The 15,187-nt window shown below is 43.4% G+C and overlaps 1 protein-coding gene across 4 annotated transcripts in view; it reads right to left on the bottom strand.

Moving 5' to 3' along the window:
- SEC23IP (SEC23 interacting protein) overlaps positions 1-4,988 on the bottom strand; it is a 41,412-nt gene extending 36,424 nt beyond the window's left edge. For 3 of the 4 annotated variants that reach the window (XM_054508433.2, XM_045878983.3, XM_045878984.3), the window contains exons 1-2: positions 4,742-4,987; positions 761-1,293 (exon numbers count right to left, since the gene is read on the bottom strand). In XM_054508433.2, the coding sequence (XP_054364408.1) occupies positions 761-1,293; positions 4,742-4,904 (696 nt within the window). In that variant the 5' untranslated portion in view covers positions 4,905-4,987. Of the gene's footprint in view, positions 1-760; positions 1,294-4,741 lie in introns of all 4 variants that reach the window. The other variant, XM_054508434.2, reaches the window with a different exon arrangement.
- Between the last annotated feature and the right edge of the window lie 10,199 nt (positions 4,989-15,187).

Raw genomic sequence — 15,187 nt, 5'->3', positions numbered from 1 at the left:
AGGTTCTACCCTGACTATAATACCACTATCCCTGCCACACTGGGTGGGGTTCTTAATTCTTCCTTTTAATCATTTCCCTTTTTTTGATTCAGTTGATTTCCCTGTGGAAGTCAGTTGAACAATTAGCTGAGAAAAGAGCATAGGGAATTTCATAAACTTTACCCAATGCAAATGTTGTTCCATCACCCTCCTGAGACAGAGTTTGATTGTCTAGACCCAAACTTCATAATGTAAATAAAAGAAATTATTGGAGTAATCAATTTTAGTCCCTGTAATTGAGTATTTTGATTGAGTAGGATAATTAAAAAATGAGAAGCTGGCAGTCTGTTAATAATTGCTTCAACTCTCACATATCTCCAGATGACATTTATTATTGATGTCTTACACTAAAATCTTGAAATACTGACATGTAGTTAACTCACTAAAATCAAGTACTACTAAAAAAAAAAAAAATCAAGTACTACTTCCATAAGCTGATAATATAAACTAATATATGAACCATTTGATGAGCTACCTTTGAAAGAATGTTTACTTCAAGGCATGTAGCTTACAAAGAAGGGCCTCTGCAAATAATTTGTCATCACAGTGATCATATTTTTTGTTATTTTTTTTATTAGGTTATGTTAATCTTGTTTTTTTTTAGTTTTTTTTCCATCACATTGATTATTAAAAGTGCAGTGTTTTTAAAAACATAGGCTAAGATGAATAGAGAGAGAAAAAGTCAGAGTGAATAGCTAGGATATAAAAACATGTCTCATACCGGTGGCAGGGGTCCTCCGGGCATCTGGTACAACTGAACAGGGGGCCCAGGGTGGGGAGGACGGGCGGGAGGGCCTGGCGTTGGGCACTGCTGCGCCTGTGGTGGTGCAATGTAAGGACTGGCCCTGCTGCTCACAGGCGTATGACGATATGGATTGTGGCCTTGTTGCGGTGTTCCCTGTGGGGGGCTCCCAAAGTTGGGAGGGGGGAGCCTACTCGGGGGAGAAGGCAGGTAAGTATTCATTCCCATCTGTGAAGAAGGCGGAGCACCATACTGAGTCTTCGAAATGGGTGGTGAACATGCATTCAGCACATCTTGGGATCCAGTTGTAAAAGGGAGGTCAGCCGGGGACTTGGAGAATGCCGAGTGTCCAGCTGACGCTGCCACAGCTGTTGATGGTGACTGTCCAATATTCCCAAAAGGATCACTACTGCTTGATACCTGAGAGAAGTAACTAAATGTCTGTGGGGTAGACGTGTGAGCAGAAGTCTGACCGAGAAAGCTGTCCTCCTCACCGACATCTGTGGAATCCTCTGAAAGGGAAGGGGAGAGCAAACGGTTTAAAGGAGAGTCTCTTGCTCTGCAGATAGGATCCTCTACGGCAGATCTAGCAATTGCACCTCTTGCTTTCTTGTCCTATTTCTGCATTACAGAAAAAAAGGTGAAAACCTTTCTCTTTTTTCTTTGAAATGAAAAACCAGAATATATGGATAAGAAACAACAAAAGGAGGGAAAAATGAAAATTCATTCATAAGCCCACCTCCCAGAGACAATCACTGTTAACATTTTGGCACACGACCTTTTATGTTTTTTGAATAAATATAAATAGTTAAGTATTTATTTTGTAAATATACACAGATTACACCTATTTGTACAAGAATGTTTTCAAAAATAGAAACAAAATTTGTATCTACTATTTTTACACTTCATTTTGAACTCTTTCCTGGTAAAAAATAATTCAAATATTATTTCACTACCAAATTACACATAATTCTATTTCTACAGTAATAAGAAACTTAAGTACAGATATGACTCTGTTGACAAGAAGGGTGTGTGTCAGGGCTTTTACCTACAAGGCATTCATTGTACAAATGAACATGTGGTATTTGTATTCCCAAGGCAAAGTAGGTCAACCATTAATTGCCATCCCTAAAATCACACAGTATCACATCCAGATAACTAGTCATTAGAGAATGCCAAATTATGAGAAAAGTCATTTGCTAACCAAAGGAAGTTCTCTTTACTTCCCTTGCCAAAAATGATCTTCACTGCAGGTATTATCAAACCTCAAATTATCCTCTCTTCTGCAACCAAGCTGTAAAATAAAAGCATGTTCCCTGGGATGCCTGGGTTGGCCTTCAGCTCAGGTCAGATCCCAGGGTACTGGGATGGAGCCCCGCATCGGGCTCCCTGCTCAGCGGGGAGTCTGCTTTTCCCTCTCTCTCTGCCTGCCGCTCCCCCCTGCTTATGCACGCTCTCTCTCTCTGACAAATAAATAAAATCTTAAAAAAAAAGAAAGAAAGAAAGAAAAAAGCATGTTCCCTCTACACGGCCTCAAAAGTCCAGCCTACTTTTCCTTATTAAGTTTTTTATAGCCCTTAGTTTGGAGAAACTTTCCTCTTCCTAATCTTTTCCTTCTCCAATCTCATTCCCTCTTTCCTCCTGCTGCGGGAGGCACAGAGCCCAACAGAGGACCCACACCCAGCACAAAGCACGCTGTGATCCTTGCCCCGAAGTAGACTTTCAAGCTCCAGGATCCTTTTTGACCTCTGCTGAAGGAGGCCACCGGGCTCACAGAGATTCTGGCTTGAGCTTCTAGGTTGTTCCCATTATATTTCTCACACATCAATTTAACTAAAATACTCCAATATTCAAAATACTCCCCTCAGTTGTTCCTTTGTAACTAAAAATAAAGTATCACCTCCTGCACAAAGCCCTTTGTGTCCTTGTTCTAATCTCCTTCTTGGATATATTTCCATTTCTCACTCTCTCTTTTCAGCTGCCTGGACCTAACTTGTCTGTATTTCTCAGTTCATCTCTCAACAACTAAAAACATGGAATGGAGAAAGCCTCCGTGGTATCCTTCGTCTTTTAAGACAACTTGGGATCAACGTGATCCAAGAAATTCTCTGATTAGCATCAACTGTAAATGAAATGCTGATCCCAACGTGCTGCCAGCTCACCTCAGGGGCACTTTCTAATTACACGTAGACACATTTAGTAAAGACACCTACAACTTTAATGAGCACTTGTACACTTATGACACTCCCAACTCTGTCTCAAACCGAGACTGTTCTCATGTGTTCCAGAACCTATTACCCAAATGCTTCCTCAACACTTTTGGCAGACTCAGCCACATACACCTCAAACTTAGTAAGCCTGGGGTGCCTGGGTGGCTCAGTTGGTTAAGCGACTGCCTTCGGCTCAGGTCATGGTCCTGGAGTCCCGGGATCGAGTCCCGCATCGAGTCCCGCATCGGGCTCTGCTTCTCCCTCTGACCCTCCTCCCTCTCATGCTCTCTCTATCTCATTCTCTCTCAAATAAATAAATAAAATCTTTAAAAAAAAAAAAAAAAAAAACTTAGTAAGCCTGAAAATGAATTTATCATCTTAACCATGTCCCTTCATGTGCTCCTTTTACTACACTACACTATCTCAACAGATGTTTGCCAACATCCACCCAGACACTCAAATCAAAACATTGTCTCTTAGGCTCCTCCTTCCTCCCCCCACCCCTTAATTTCTCAATCCCTTCATTTAATCATTCAGATACTCATTCAAGAAATATGTACACAGTATCCATTATATGCCAGTTAGGGAGCTAGGTCTTTGGGCTAAAACTGAATGAAGAGAAGTGTGCTGACAGAGCTGACAGTATGGCCTCCAGTGAGTCACTAAGTCACGACAATTTATAGACTAAAAAACCTCTCACCTCTCATCCCTGCTCTTCATACCCAATACGGCTGGGGAGGGCTAGAGGGCCATCCACTCGTACCTGACTCCCAGTGGCCTCCAGACTGACCCCTCTTGCCACAGTCAATTTCCTCTGGTGCAATTTCAGAAAACTCCAGTCTTTCTGAAACACACCTCTAATTTCACTGCCTTGTTAACTTAAAATCCACCGACTACATGAGCCACTCTTCTAGCACATACTCTAGCAATAGCCACAAACTTCAAGAAGCCCACAGTCCAAACAGAGAGGCAGATATGATTTCACAAACATTTATATTACACCAGGTGCCAGACACTACACTCAGTGCCTTACAAAAATCAACTCACTTCTCCTTAACAGCTTTATGAGGTTGTACAAATATGGAAACTGAAGCACAGAAAGGTAAGGTAACATGCCTAAGGTCACACAGCAAGTTAATGGCAGAGCCAGGGCTGGAACACTGTCTGTGCTCCTAAACACCATGCTCTGGGTTATACCACACAATCATTTAAAAGCAATACCCCTAGACAATAATAAAGAAGTGAAAGAGCTAGGGTGAGCATAGGAGTGGGGGACAAGAAGAACAAGAAAAAGCTTCTTAGACAAAGTGAAGCACTGTCTTGAAAGATGAGCACTGCATTCTGTACCTCTACTTTCCAAATATTACATGACTATCCCAGGAAAGGGAAGCTGTCTATCCTAGGAGATATCCCACCGTATCCTAGTTGAGAAGCACTAATTTCTTTGCATTCCCTAGCACACCAATAGGTGTCCGACAAAAACCTGCGTAATGTCAGTGCCAGTGTGGAGCGCCCAGCCCTCGGAACACAGGGTTCCTTGGACGAAGACCAAGCCTCCTGATCTGGCCCCCGCTTCCGGTATCTCAAAGCCCCCGGGCCATTCAAACCTGGCCACTGATGGCCCTGGCAAGCTACCCAGAGAGTCGCATCGAGACAGAAGGAAAACCTACCATCCGACCCTCGTCGCCCCACGTCCCCCGCCCGCCTCCCCACACACACTCGTCCCACCAGATCCCCCTCTCCCTACTACCTCCGGCCAGGAGCAAGGAGGCCGAGGCAGCGGCGGCTTGGGTGACTGGGATGAAGGGCACGTTGAAGCTGAATTCCGTGGCCGAGGAGGAAAAGAGTAAGTTAGTGCCCGATGAGGAGGTGTTGGCGGCACTGCCGCCCCCGTTAGGTTTCCTCTCGGCCATGGCTGCGGCCCACCGTCCGTTACACGTCTCCTGCCAGCCCGGGCAGCACCACCGGCCGGAAACCGGTCACACTCGGGGCCAACACACTTCCGCACTTGCGCACAAACCCCGGAACTCCGGAAGGCTGGTCTGCGGCCTTCCCCTTCCCCTGGAAAGCGCCGCCAGAAACCAACATGGCGGCGCTGGCTTCAAGCCCGAGTCCTAGCACGTGACACTCCCAGGTGCTGCCGGGGCCGAGGCTTGGGCTGGAGTGTGGGAGTGGCAGTGCCGCTGGCTCTGAATCTAAGCGCGAGCTGACGCTCAGGGTCACGGATTGCGTGGGGCGGACTGGGCTTCCTAAAAGTACGCACAGGAGCGTGTTACTGGCAAAAGTTTTGAAAGAACAGCGGAAGCCTGCGGGAGCAGACAGCAGAGTGCTACCCGCGTTGGGAGGGAAGAAGTGGTGTGTGAGCCTTTTGTAGCCAAAGCTGAGCCCGGTTCACCCACGCTCGCACTCACATCCAGCCCGCCCACGTGTCTTTCTGGACTGAACTGAACTCTTTTTGTTGGCCCAGAAATAGAAATGGCAAAAACTTTTGAAGTTTTTAAGCCCTGTTTAAAAGAGGATCCGGGGAATTGAAATTTAGAGGTTAAAATAGCTTTCTATATCTGTCTGCAGTAATCTGATTAGTTGAATCCCGAAATGCACTGTGGGTGATTTGGATGTAATTGTCATCTTTCATGTAGTTAGAGATTATGAAATAAAAAATAACAGATAAGTAGCTTTTTGGAGAGTGGGAGAGGAAGACAGACCCTGAAAGAAGCTTTGAAATAATGAAGCTCCTTCCCCGCAGCTGTTCACACACCTGTATAGAACCTGTTTAATTCAGTAAATATTTAGTGTGCTTACTGTCAGAGATAAACAAAGCCAGACACTGGCTAAAGCAGTAAGGATAGATTCTACTCAGTAACAACCATTACAACAGGAAAGAGGGTACATCGTGAATTGAACTGAACTTCCCCAAAACAAAAGACTGGAGACTTTTTAAAGACTGGAGTGCTGAGGGAAAAGCATTGAGAGGTGCCAAGGGTGTTGGTCCATGTGACTAGACCACCTGGGCTTGTTAATTGGCACTTATCTGGAGGAGAAACAAACTTCTCCTATCTTTATGATAGGCAGTTATACAAGTTAGAGCAATACACCACCAGGCTGGGAGGAGATGGGCCTTGAGAAGACAGTTCTGTGTGGCAGATTTGCATCTCAAAATTATAAGGGATTTATAATTGCAAGTTTTCTAAAATAACTGCACTGAAGGGGAGCTCAGGGCCCTATATGCCTAGCACCAAGTTTTGGCTGGAACAAACAATAAATTCTCCTGGCAGTGTTGAGCTTTCTCAGGGAGGGCATTTTTAAGGAGGACTGGAGTCATTCTAGGGACATGACCTTAAACTGCTAGAAGGCATGCTGAATTTGGTCAAGGAGAGTATCTTTGTCATTCCTATGGGGTGGGAAAGACGGTATACTAAACACTGGTGTATAAGATAGACACAAGACCCTTCCTTCTTAGAGTTTATACTTCGGTCGGAAAGACAGAAAACTAAACACATACAGTAAACTACAGTGTGATGAAAGCTGTAATGTAGAAATTCCCAGAGTGTGTTATGTGGACACCATCAGGGGAGGGAGGTCTAACCCTTCTGTGGGGAAAGACAGCAAATATTTAGACCAATCAGACCATCAACAGAGGACCTGCATAGTGCTGAGTGACATGAAAAGCTTCCTTGAAGAAGAAAAATTAGAGACCTGAAAGACAATGAGGAGAAGTTAACTGGAAAATTTGGTGGGGAGGGTTTGGAGGAAACCGTAAGAGATCATTTTAGTAAAGTCGCAGTAGGTAGGGATACGCTGCGATGCCACATTTGGGTGTGAAAAGACACATGGGTTAGAGTCTGGCTGGAGCCCAATGAGCACCTGGGAGAAAGTTGGAAGATGCGAATGAAAAGCTCATCAAGGCCAGATGATGCCGGTCTTAACAAGTTAAGAGCAAAGGGGAGTCAAAGAAGAATTGAAAGGAGGGTGGAGAAATAACATTTGCTCTGTAGAAAGTCCACTCTGACTTCAGTGTAATAAAATAGATAAGGAAAGAGCGAGCTGGAAGTAGGAAGAGCAGTTAGCAGGCTGCTACAGGGGACCAGGCAAGCAGTGATGGTGGCTCAAATTAGACCAGTTGCAATAGGAATGAACAGAAATAGGAGTTACTTTGGAGGAAAGACATCAGATTGAACAGAAGTGTCTTCATTTTTTTCCTCCTGAAGCCCTATTGAAAACACAAATAGGTGGGGGCGCCTGGGTGGCTCAGTCAGTTAAGCCTCTGCCTTCAGCTCAGGTCATGATCTTGGGTTCCTGGAATCGAACCCCACTTTGGGCTCCCTGCTCAGCAGGGAGCCTGCTTCTCCCTCTGCCTCTGCCTTTCCCCCCTTTTGTGCTAGCTCTCTTGTGCATTCTCTCTTTCTCTCTCAAATAAATAAATAAAATCTTTCCCCAAAAAAGCCACTAATAGGTGTGTTTGTTTTTAAACCCATAAGGATGAGGAGGATGGGAGAGGATTTGACAGCAACAAGATTTTGCATACACACAAAAAATGGACCTGGAGTAGGTGATTTAGCAAACCAGTAATGGGAAAAGCACAGGGGCAACTTTATTTGCATCATTAACCATTTTAAGGTTTAGGGCCTGATAACCTTAGGCACCTCAGGAAGTAGCAGAGAAGCTAGAGAGAGGTCCTGTAATTAGGAAGATTGGTTAAAACTGTTGGAGAAGAAGTTAGGTCCCTTCCCCCTACTCTGAGTAACTGGACCACTAACCATCCCCCTTCTAGAAAAAAGACTTAAGTTTTCCCTCTGGAGTGGGTAACAGAAGGAACATCAAGCAAATATGTGCTTACTGAATAATCAAATAATCTTTCTGACAACCCCAGTCCAGTTTCTCCACTCAGCTCCAAGAACACTGGCTGCCAGGTCTTCAACCTCTAGGCAGAAGATTAGAAGAATCTTCTTTGGGGCATGGGAATGAGAGATGTAGAGATGCTGAAGTCAGGATTCCCCAGGAAGACAGTCCAGCCAGATCACCTCATAATTAAGCTCACAATTGACAAGCCCCATTTATATGTTCTGAGCTCCAATCACCTTGTTAGTCCCCATGATGTGGAAAACAAAGGCAGAAGGAAATGTAGATAAAATTAAATTTCCTTATAACCTGCAGACCACTGACAAATACTTAAGATAGGCAGATTATAACATTCCTCCAGGATCCTAAGTCTTCTTTAACACATGAAAGTCCTTTTGGAACTTCCTTTATCATTACTTCTCCCAACCCCAAGGTATAATCAGTTGCTCCTCACAGTCCTGGGGAAGCAGAGAGTAGCAGACAGCAGCTCCTTCTGCCCACGGGTCCTGTCCCTGTGCTTTAGTAAAACTGCCCACGGGTCCTGTCCCTGTGCTTTAGTAAAACCACCGGAGGTATCTCAAGAATTCTTTCTTGGCCGTTGGCTCTGGATCCCACCAACAACAATATTAAAAAAACTACATCACCCAAACTTTATTTTTTCATCTTTATTTTTGCTAAGTATGCTCTACGCCCAATGTAGGGCTCAAACTCACAACCCCAAGATCAAGAGTTGCATAATCTACCAACTGAGCCAGTCAGGCACCCCGAGTCCCCACACTTTAAATACGACCACCACATAGTTGAGAAGATCCTTTAATGTGAAAGAGACACAAAAGGAAGAAATAGCAATTTAGAAGGAACAACCCACACAGGAAGAAAAAGACTTACAAAATCTATCAATAATATCCTCATGGGGGTAAGAAGGTCTGTAACCAAGAAACAAGACCAGGGTGTTATTTTAAAAAGAAATGTTCAGGGAACAAACAAGAAAATCAGTAGAAGGAAGATAAATAATGAGGAAATTTCCCAAAAAGTGAAGCAAAAAGACAAACAGATGGGAGCTAAGAGAGAAACATAAGAAAATTTGAGTGCCAGGCAAGGAAAGCCAATATCTGTATATTAAGAGTTCTGCTAAGAATAGAGACAGAGAAAATGCAGGGGAGGGAATCATCAAAGAAAAAAAAATTTATTCCCAGAAGTGAAGGATACAAGTTTCCAGATTGAAAAGGTTGAGAACCCAGCACGATAGTTGAAAATAGATACACACTGGAACACTAGAGACAAACAGAAGATCCTTAAAGATTCCAGAAGGATAAAAACAGGTCAAATGCCAAGGAATTCAGCTTTCAAAATACTTACTCCCCCAAGCACACCTTCTAAGAAAGCAAATGGAGGAGGTGGTCCACCAAAATAAAGGAATAAGCTAAGAAAGTCTTCCTATGTGGGATAGAGGAAACCCGGTGTCCAACACAGGTGTGCAGGGGAATGTAAGGTGTTATAACAAAAAGACCCAAAAATGCAGTGGCTCAAACAAAAGTTCATTTCTCACTCACATAAGAGTACATGTAGGTAACCAGCTTTTCACCTTCAACATAAGGCTTCCAAGGCTGCTCTAGTTCTTACCAGCTGCGGCAGCAGAAAGAGGTCAGAGGAGTTCAGGCACAAATGTCTCATTTGGGGGCGCCTGCTTTTCCCTCTGCCTGCCTCGCCCCGCTGCTTGTGCTCGCGCTCTCTCTCTCTCTCTTTCTGACAAATAAATACATAAAATCTTTTTTAAAAATGATGATAATGGGGTGCCTGAGTGGCTCAGTCGTTCAGCGTCTGCCTTCGGCTCAGGTCATGATCCCAGCGTCCTGGGATCGAGCCCCACATGGGGCTCCCTGCTCAGCAGGAACCTGCTTCTCCCTCTCCCTCTGCTGTCCCCCCTGCTTGTACACTCTCTCTCTTTCTGTCTTCATTCATTCATTCATTCCATCCAAAATTTACTGAGCACCTGCTCTCTGCAAGTCATGGTGTTCAGTGTCATATGGAGGACAGGTCTGTCTCCTTGCATGCCATTCTCTGTGCAGCATTTCTGACATGTACCTCTCTCCAGTTGGAAGCAGGCTATCCCTGCTCCAGACTCCACATTACTTTGATTGGAATCTTTCTTCCAAAAGGCAGCATTTCGGGGCACCTGGGTGGCTCAGTCGTTAAGCGTCTGCCTTTGGCTCAGGTCATGATCTCAGGGCCCTGGTATCGAGCCCTGCATCAGGCTTCCCGCTCTGCGGGAAGCTTGCTTCTCCCTCTCGCACTCTCCCTGCTTGTGTTCCTTCTCTCACTGTGTCTCTCTCTGTTAAATAAATAAATAAATAAATAAATAAATAAAATCTTAAAAACAAAATGTCTCATCTTAACAAATGAGGCAGCCCTTGCACGAGATGCTTCTGTTCACATTCCACGAGTGAGAACTTCAACAAAAGGCACTCGGTGCAAGTAGAGCTAGAAATAGCGTCCCCACCTGAGTAACTACATCCTAACTACAATTCTGTAATTGTTCTGTATGGAGGAAGAAGATTTTAATGGGCACATGACTGTCACCACAACAGTCTGTCCCTCTGGCCACCAAATACCAACCAATCTTCCCAAAGGTAGAACATACTCACTCCCCAAAGGAAGCAACCAGCAGCATCCAGCTTAAAACCCCAGGATCTCTGGGTGCAGCTCAGCCTTTTCCATGAGGTCTGGATGAGGCTCCTCCTGAGCTATGATGATAAGGCACAATAGACAGTCGTGGAGCCCAGCAGGGTAACTGCCATGTAGACTCTCACTGTCACACAGAAATGATTAAATCCTGCTAGGCAGAAATTGAAAATACTTCTTGCCCTGATAGTGCAGAATATTTATGATTAGTCCTGGCTGCCTCTGGTTCAGGGCTCTGGAACTATTTCCCCAGTCTACAGTCTTCCCTGGCCTCAGCTTTGCCCTCAGGGAGGTTTCTCCTTGTCCTGAATCTTCCATGGCCATATCTGAAGTGGAATTGGGAAGCATGTCCTCTTTGGGAGCCCACTTCCCGCTCGTATGAGTGCTGGGCCTGAGACTTGCTTTAAAGCTTGACCAGTTGCAGACTTTTTCAGGCCAAGCTCCTGGTGTTTTATTCCTGATAGCTCCGTGCTCTTTACTTTCTTGTCTGACCTGAGCTCTTTTTCTGTCAACCTAATAGGCATAGGTGGGAAAGCTACATCCTTGATCTGACCTTTGCCATAAGGCTAGATTCTTTAGTTTACCTGAAAGATCTTATTTTTTTAATTCTTTTAAAAGATTTTATTATTTATTTGACAGAGAGAGAGAGCGAGAGAGCACAAGCAGAAGGAGCAGCAGAAAAAGAGGGAGAAGCAGGCTCCCCAAGCCGGATGCAAGGCTCGATCCCAGGACCCTGGGTTCATGACCTGAGCCAAAGGCACACACTCAACTGACTGAGCCACCCAGATGCCCCCACCTGAAAAATCTTAAAAGACCCTTGAAAATGCCTTTGAGCAAGATTCTTTTTTTTTTTTAAGATTTTATTTATTTATTTATCAGAGAGAGAGGGAGAGCGAGCACAAGCGGGGGAGCAGTGGCAGAGGGAGAAGCAGGCTCCCTGTTGAGCAAGGAGCTCAATGCGGGACTTGATCCCAGGACTCTGGGCAGATGCTTAACCGACTGAGCCACCCAGGCATCCCTTTGAGCAAGATTCTTACCTCCTCTGATCTGAAAACAGAAGGCCCTAATTTCTCCTATGCTGCCTAATCTGGTTGCACTGGCCACCTATGACTATTGAGCAGAAATGTGGCTGTCTGAATTGAGATGTGCTGTAAGTGTAAAATACACACCAGATTTCAAAGAATCCGTTTAAAAAAAAAGAATGCAAAATATCCATTAAAAATCTTCATATTGGGGTACCTGGGTGACTCAGTCGTTAAAGCGTCTGCCTTCAGCTCGGGTCATGATCTCAGGGTCCTGGGATCGATCCCCGCATCAGGCTCTCTGCTCAGTGGCAAGTCTGCTTCTCCTTCTCCCTCTGCCTCTGTAATCTCTCTCCCTCAAATAAATAAATAAAATCTTTTTAAAAAATCTTCGTATTGATTATTCAAATTATAGTATTTTGGATATGTTGAGTTAAATATACTATTAAAATTAATGTTATCTGGGGCACCTGGGTGGCTCAGTCAGTTAAGCCTTTGACTCTTGGTTTTGGCTCAGGTCATGATCTCAGGGTCATGAGATTGAGCTCCGCGTTGGGGTCTGTGCTCAGCATAGAGTTTGCTTGAGTTTCTCTCTCTCCTCCCTCTGCCCCTTCCCCCTTCTCTCTCTCTCTAAGATAAATAAGTAAAATCTTTAAAAAAATGTTATCTGGGGGCGCCTGGATGGCTCAGTCGTTAAGCGCCTGCCTTCGGCTCAGGTCATGATCCCAGGGTCCTGGGATCGAGCCCCGCATCGGGCTCCCTGCTCGCGGGGAAGCCTGCTTCTCCCTCTCCCACTCCCCCTGCTTGTGTTCCCTCTCTCACTGTGTCTCTGTCAAAGAAATAAAATCTTTAAAAAAAAAAAATGTTATCTGTTTCTTTCTACTTTTTAATCAACTTTATTGAGGTATAATTTACATGATAAAATGCATGAAATGTGAATATACAATTCTATGAGTTTTGGCAAAAATATGTATCAGTGTAGAATAATTCCATCACCCTAGACTATTCCCTTGTGTTCCTCTTTCCAGCCAATTCATAACTTTGTAAGTTCTACTCCCAGCCCTACTCAATCACTGATCTACTTTCTATTTTTACATTTGTCTCTTTTTTTGGTGGTGACAATTTTTAATTTAAATTCAATTAATTACTCGGTATCAGGGAAATACACATCAAAACCACAATGAGATACCACCTCACACTAGTCAGAATGGCTGAAATTAACAAGTCAGGAAATGACAGATGTTGGCAAGAATGCGGAGAAAGGGGAACCCTCTTACACCGTTGGTGGGAATGCAAGCTGGTGCAGCCACTCTGGAAAACAGAATGAAGCTTCCTCAAAAAGTTAGAAATAGAGCTACCCTACGACCCAGCAATTGCACTACTAGGTATTTACCCCAAAGATACAAATATAGTGATCGAAGGGTCACCTGCACCCCAATGTTTATAGCAGCAATGTCCACAACAGCCAAACTATGGAAAGAGCCCAGATGTCCATTGACAGATGAATGGATAAAGAAGATGTGGTATATATCTACAATGGAATGCTACTCAGCCATCAAAAATCGAAATCTTGCCATTTGCAATGACATAGATGGAACTAGAAGGTAGTATTACACTAAGCAAAATAAGTCAATCAGAGAAAGACAATTATATGATCTCACTGATATGTGCAATTTAAGAAACAATAGAGAGGATCATAGGGAAAGAGAGGAAAAAATAAAACAAAACAAAACCAGAGAGGGAGACAAACCATAAGAGACTCTTAATCATGGGAAACAAACTGAGGGTTGCAGGAGGTGGGGGGGTGTAGAGGGGTGGAGGAATGGGGTAACTAGGTGATGGACATTAAGTAGGGCATGTGATGTAATGAGCACTGGGTGTTATATAAGACTGATGAATTACAGGCCTGTACCTCTGAAACCAATAATACATTATATGTTAATTATTGAATTTAAATTAAAAATATTAAAAAATAAATTCAATTAATTAACATATAATGTATTATTGGGTTCAGAGGTAGAGTTCAGTGATTCATCAGTCTTATATAATAACCCAGTGCTCATTACATCACATGCCCTCCTTAATGTCCATCACCTAGTTACTCCATCTCCCCACCCCCTACATTTGTCTTTAGTAAGTTTCATATAAATGGAATCATATAGTATGTATTCTTTTGTGCCTGGTTTCTTTTGATTAATACAATGTTTTTGAGGTTCATCCATGTCATGTGAATCATAGTTCATTCTTTTTTCCTTGTTAAATAGTGTTTTATTGTATGGCTATACCTCAATTTGTTTACCCATTCATTTGTTGGTGGACAGTTGAGTTGTTTCAAGTTTGGGGCTATTGTTATTAAAGCTGCAATGAACATTTATGTAAAAATCTTCATGTGGACATGTTTTCATTTCACCTAGGAGTAGAATTGCTGGGTCTTAACAGTCAAGTATATTTAACTTTGTAAGAAATTGCCACTTTCTTTTCTTTTTTCTTTTTAAGATTTATTTTATTTTTTTAAGATATCATTTATTTATTTGACAGAGAGAGAGAGAGCACAAGCAGGGGGAGCAGCAGACAGAGGGAGAGGAAGAAGCAGGCTCCCTGCTTCTGTGGGGCTCCATCCCAGGACCCTGAGATCATGACCTGAGCCAAAAATCAAGAGTTGGCAGCTTCACCGACTGAGCCACCCAGGTGCCCCGCCACTTTATTTTCCAAAGTGACTGTACCGTCTTATTTTCCAACCAGTAATGTCTATACTTGGTGTTGCCAGTATTTTAAATTTTGGCCATTCTAATGGGTGTGTAATAGTTTCTCACTATGGTTTCTTGTTTGTTTTCACTTTTTTTTTTTAAAGATTTATTTATTTATTTGAGAGAGCGAGAATGAGAGAGAGTACATGAGAGGGGGGAGGGTCAGAGGGAGAAGCAGGCTCCTCGCTGAGCAGGGAGCCCGATGCGGGACTCGATCCCGGGACTCCAGGATCATGACCTGAGCCAAAGGCAGATGCTTAACCAACTGAGCCACCCAGGCGCCCCTGTTTTCACTTTTTAATTGAAGTATAGTTAACATATAATATTATGTTAGTTTCAGGTGTCAAACATGGTGATTTGACAATTACATACACCATGTAATGCTCACCACCATAAGCGTAGTTTTCACCTGCCACCATACAAAGTTATTACAATATTATTGACTATATTCCCTATGCTGTTCTTTTCATTCCCGTGATGTCTTTATTTTATAATTAGAAGTTTGTACCTCTGAATATCTCTTAATGTAACTACTAGAACTTTTAATTTACATATGTGGCTTCCATGTTATTTCTGAGAGACTGAATATACAAACAGTGGCCAGACCATATTTAACAGTAGAACTCTGACCCACAACATCTGCAGCAATTGGCCTAGAAAAGTCAGGACTTGGTCAATGAGTCCAACTTCCCTATTAGTTGCCCCCACTTACTCCTCAGAAAACCGGGATAGTTAAGAAATCCCTTCTCCCTTTGTGTTCCAAGAAAAGGATAAATGCAAAAGACCAACTTGCTTTTGCATATTCCAACATAAAACTCACCTCTACCCTTTCTCAGCAACTCCCTTGTTTTACAAAACCTCAAAATTTAACCCTCTTCTTTGAGATGTTTCTGGATGGAAGTTCTC

This window comes from Mirounga angustirostris, unplaced genomic scaffold (assembly GCF_029215605.1).
Source record: "Mirounga angustirostris isolate CCGP_5_RB_7025 unplaced genomic scaffold, mMirAng1.0.hap1 SCAF_6, whole genome shotgun sequence".
In the NCBI taxonomy this organism is placed as follows: domain Eukaryota; kingdom Metazoa; phylum Chordata; class Mammalia; order Carnivora; family Phocidae; genus Mirounga; species Mirounga angustirostris.
This window is presented reverse-complemented; position numbering and strand designations above follow the sequence as displayed.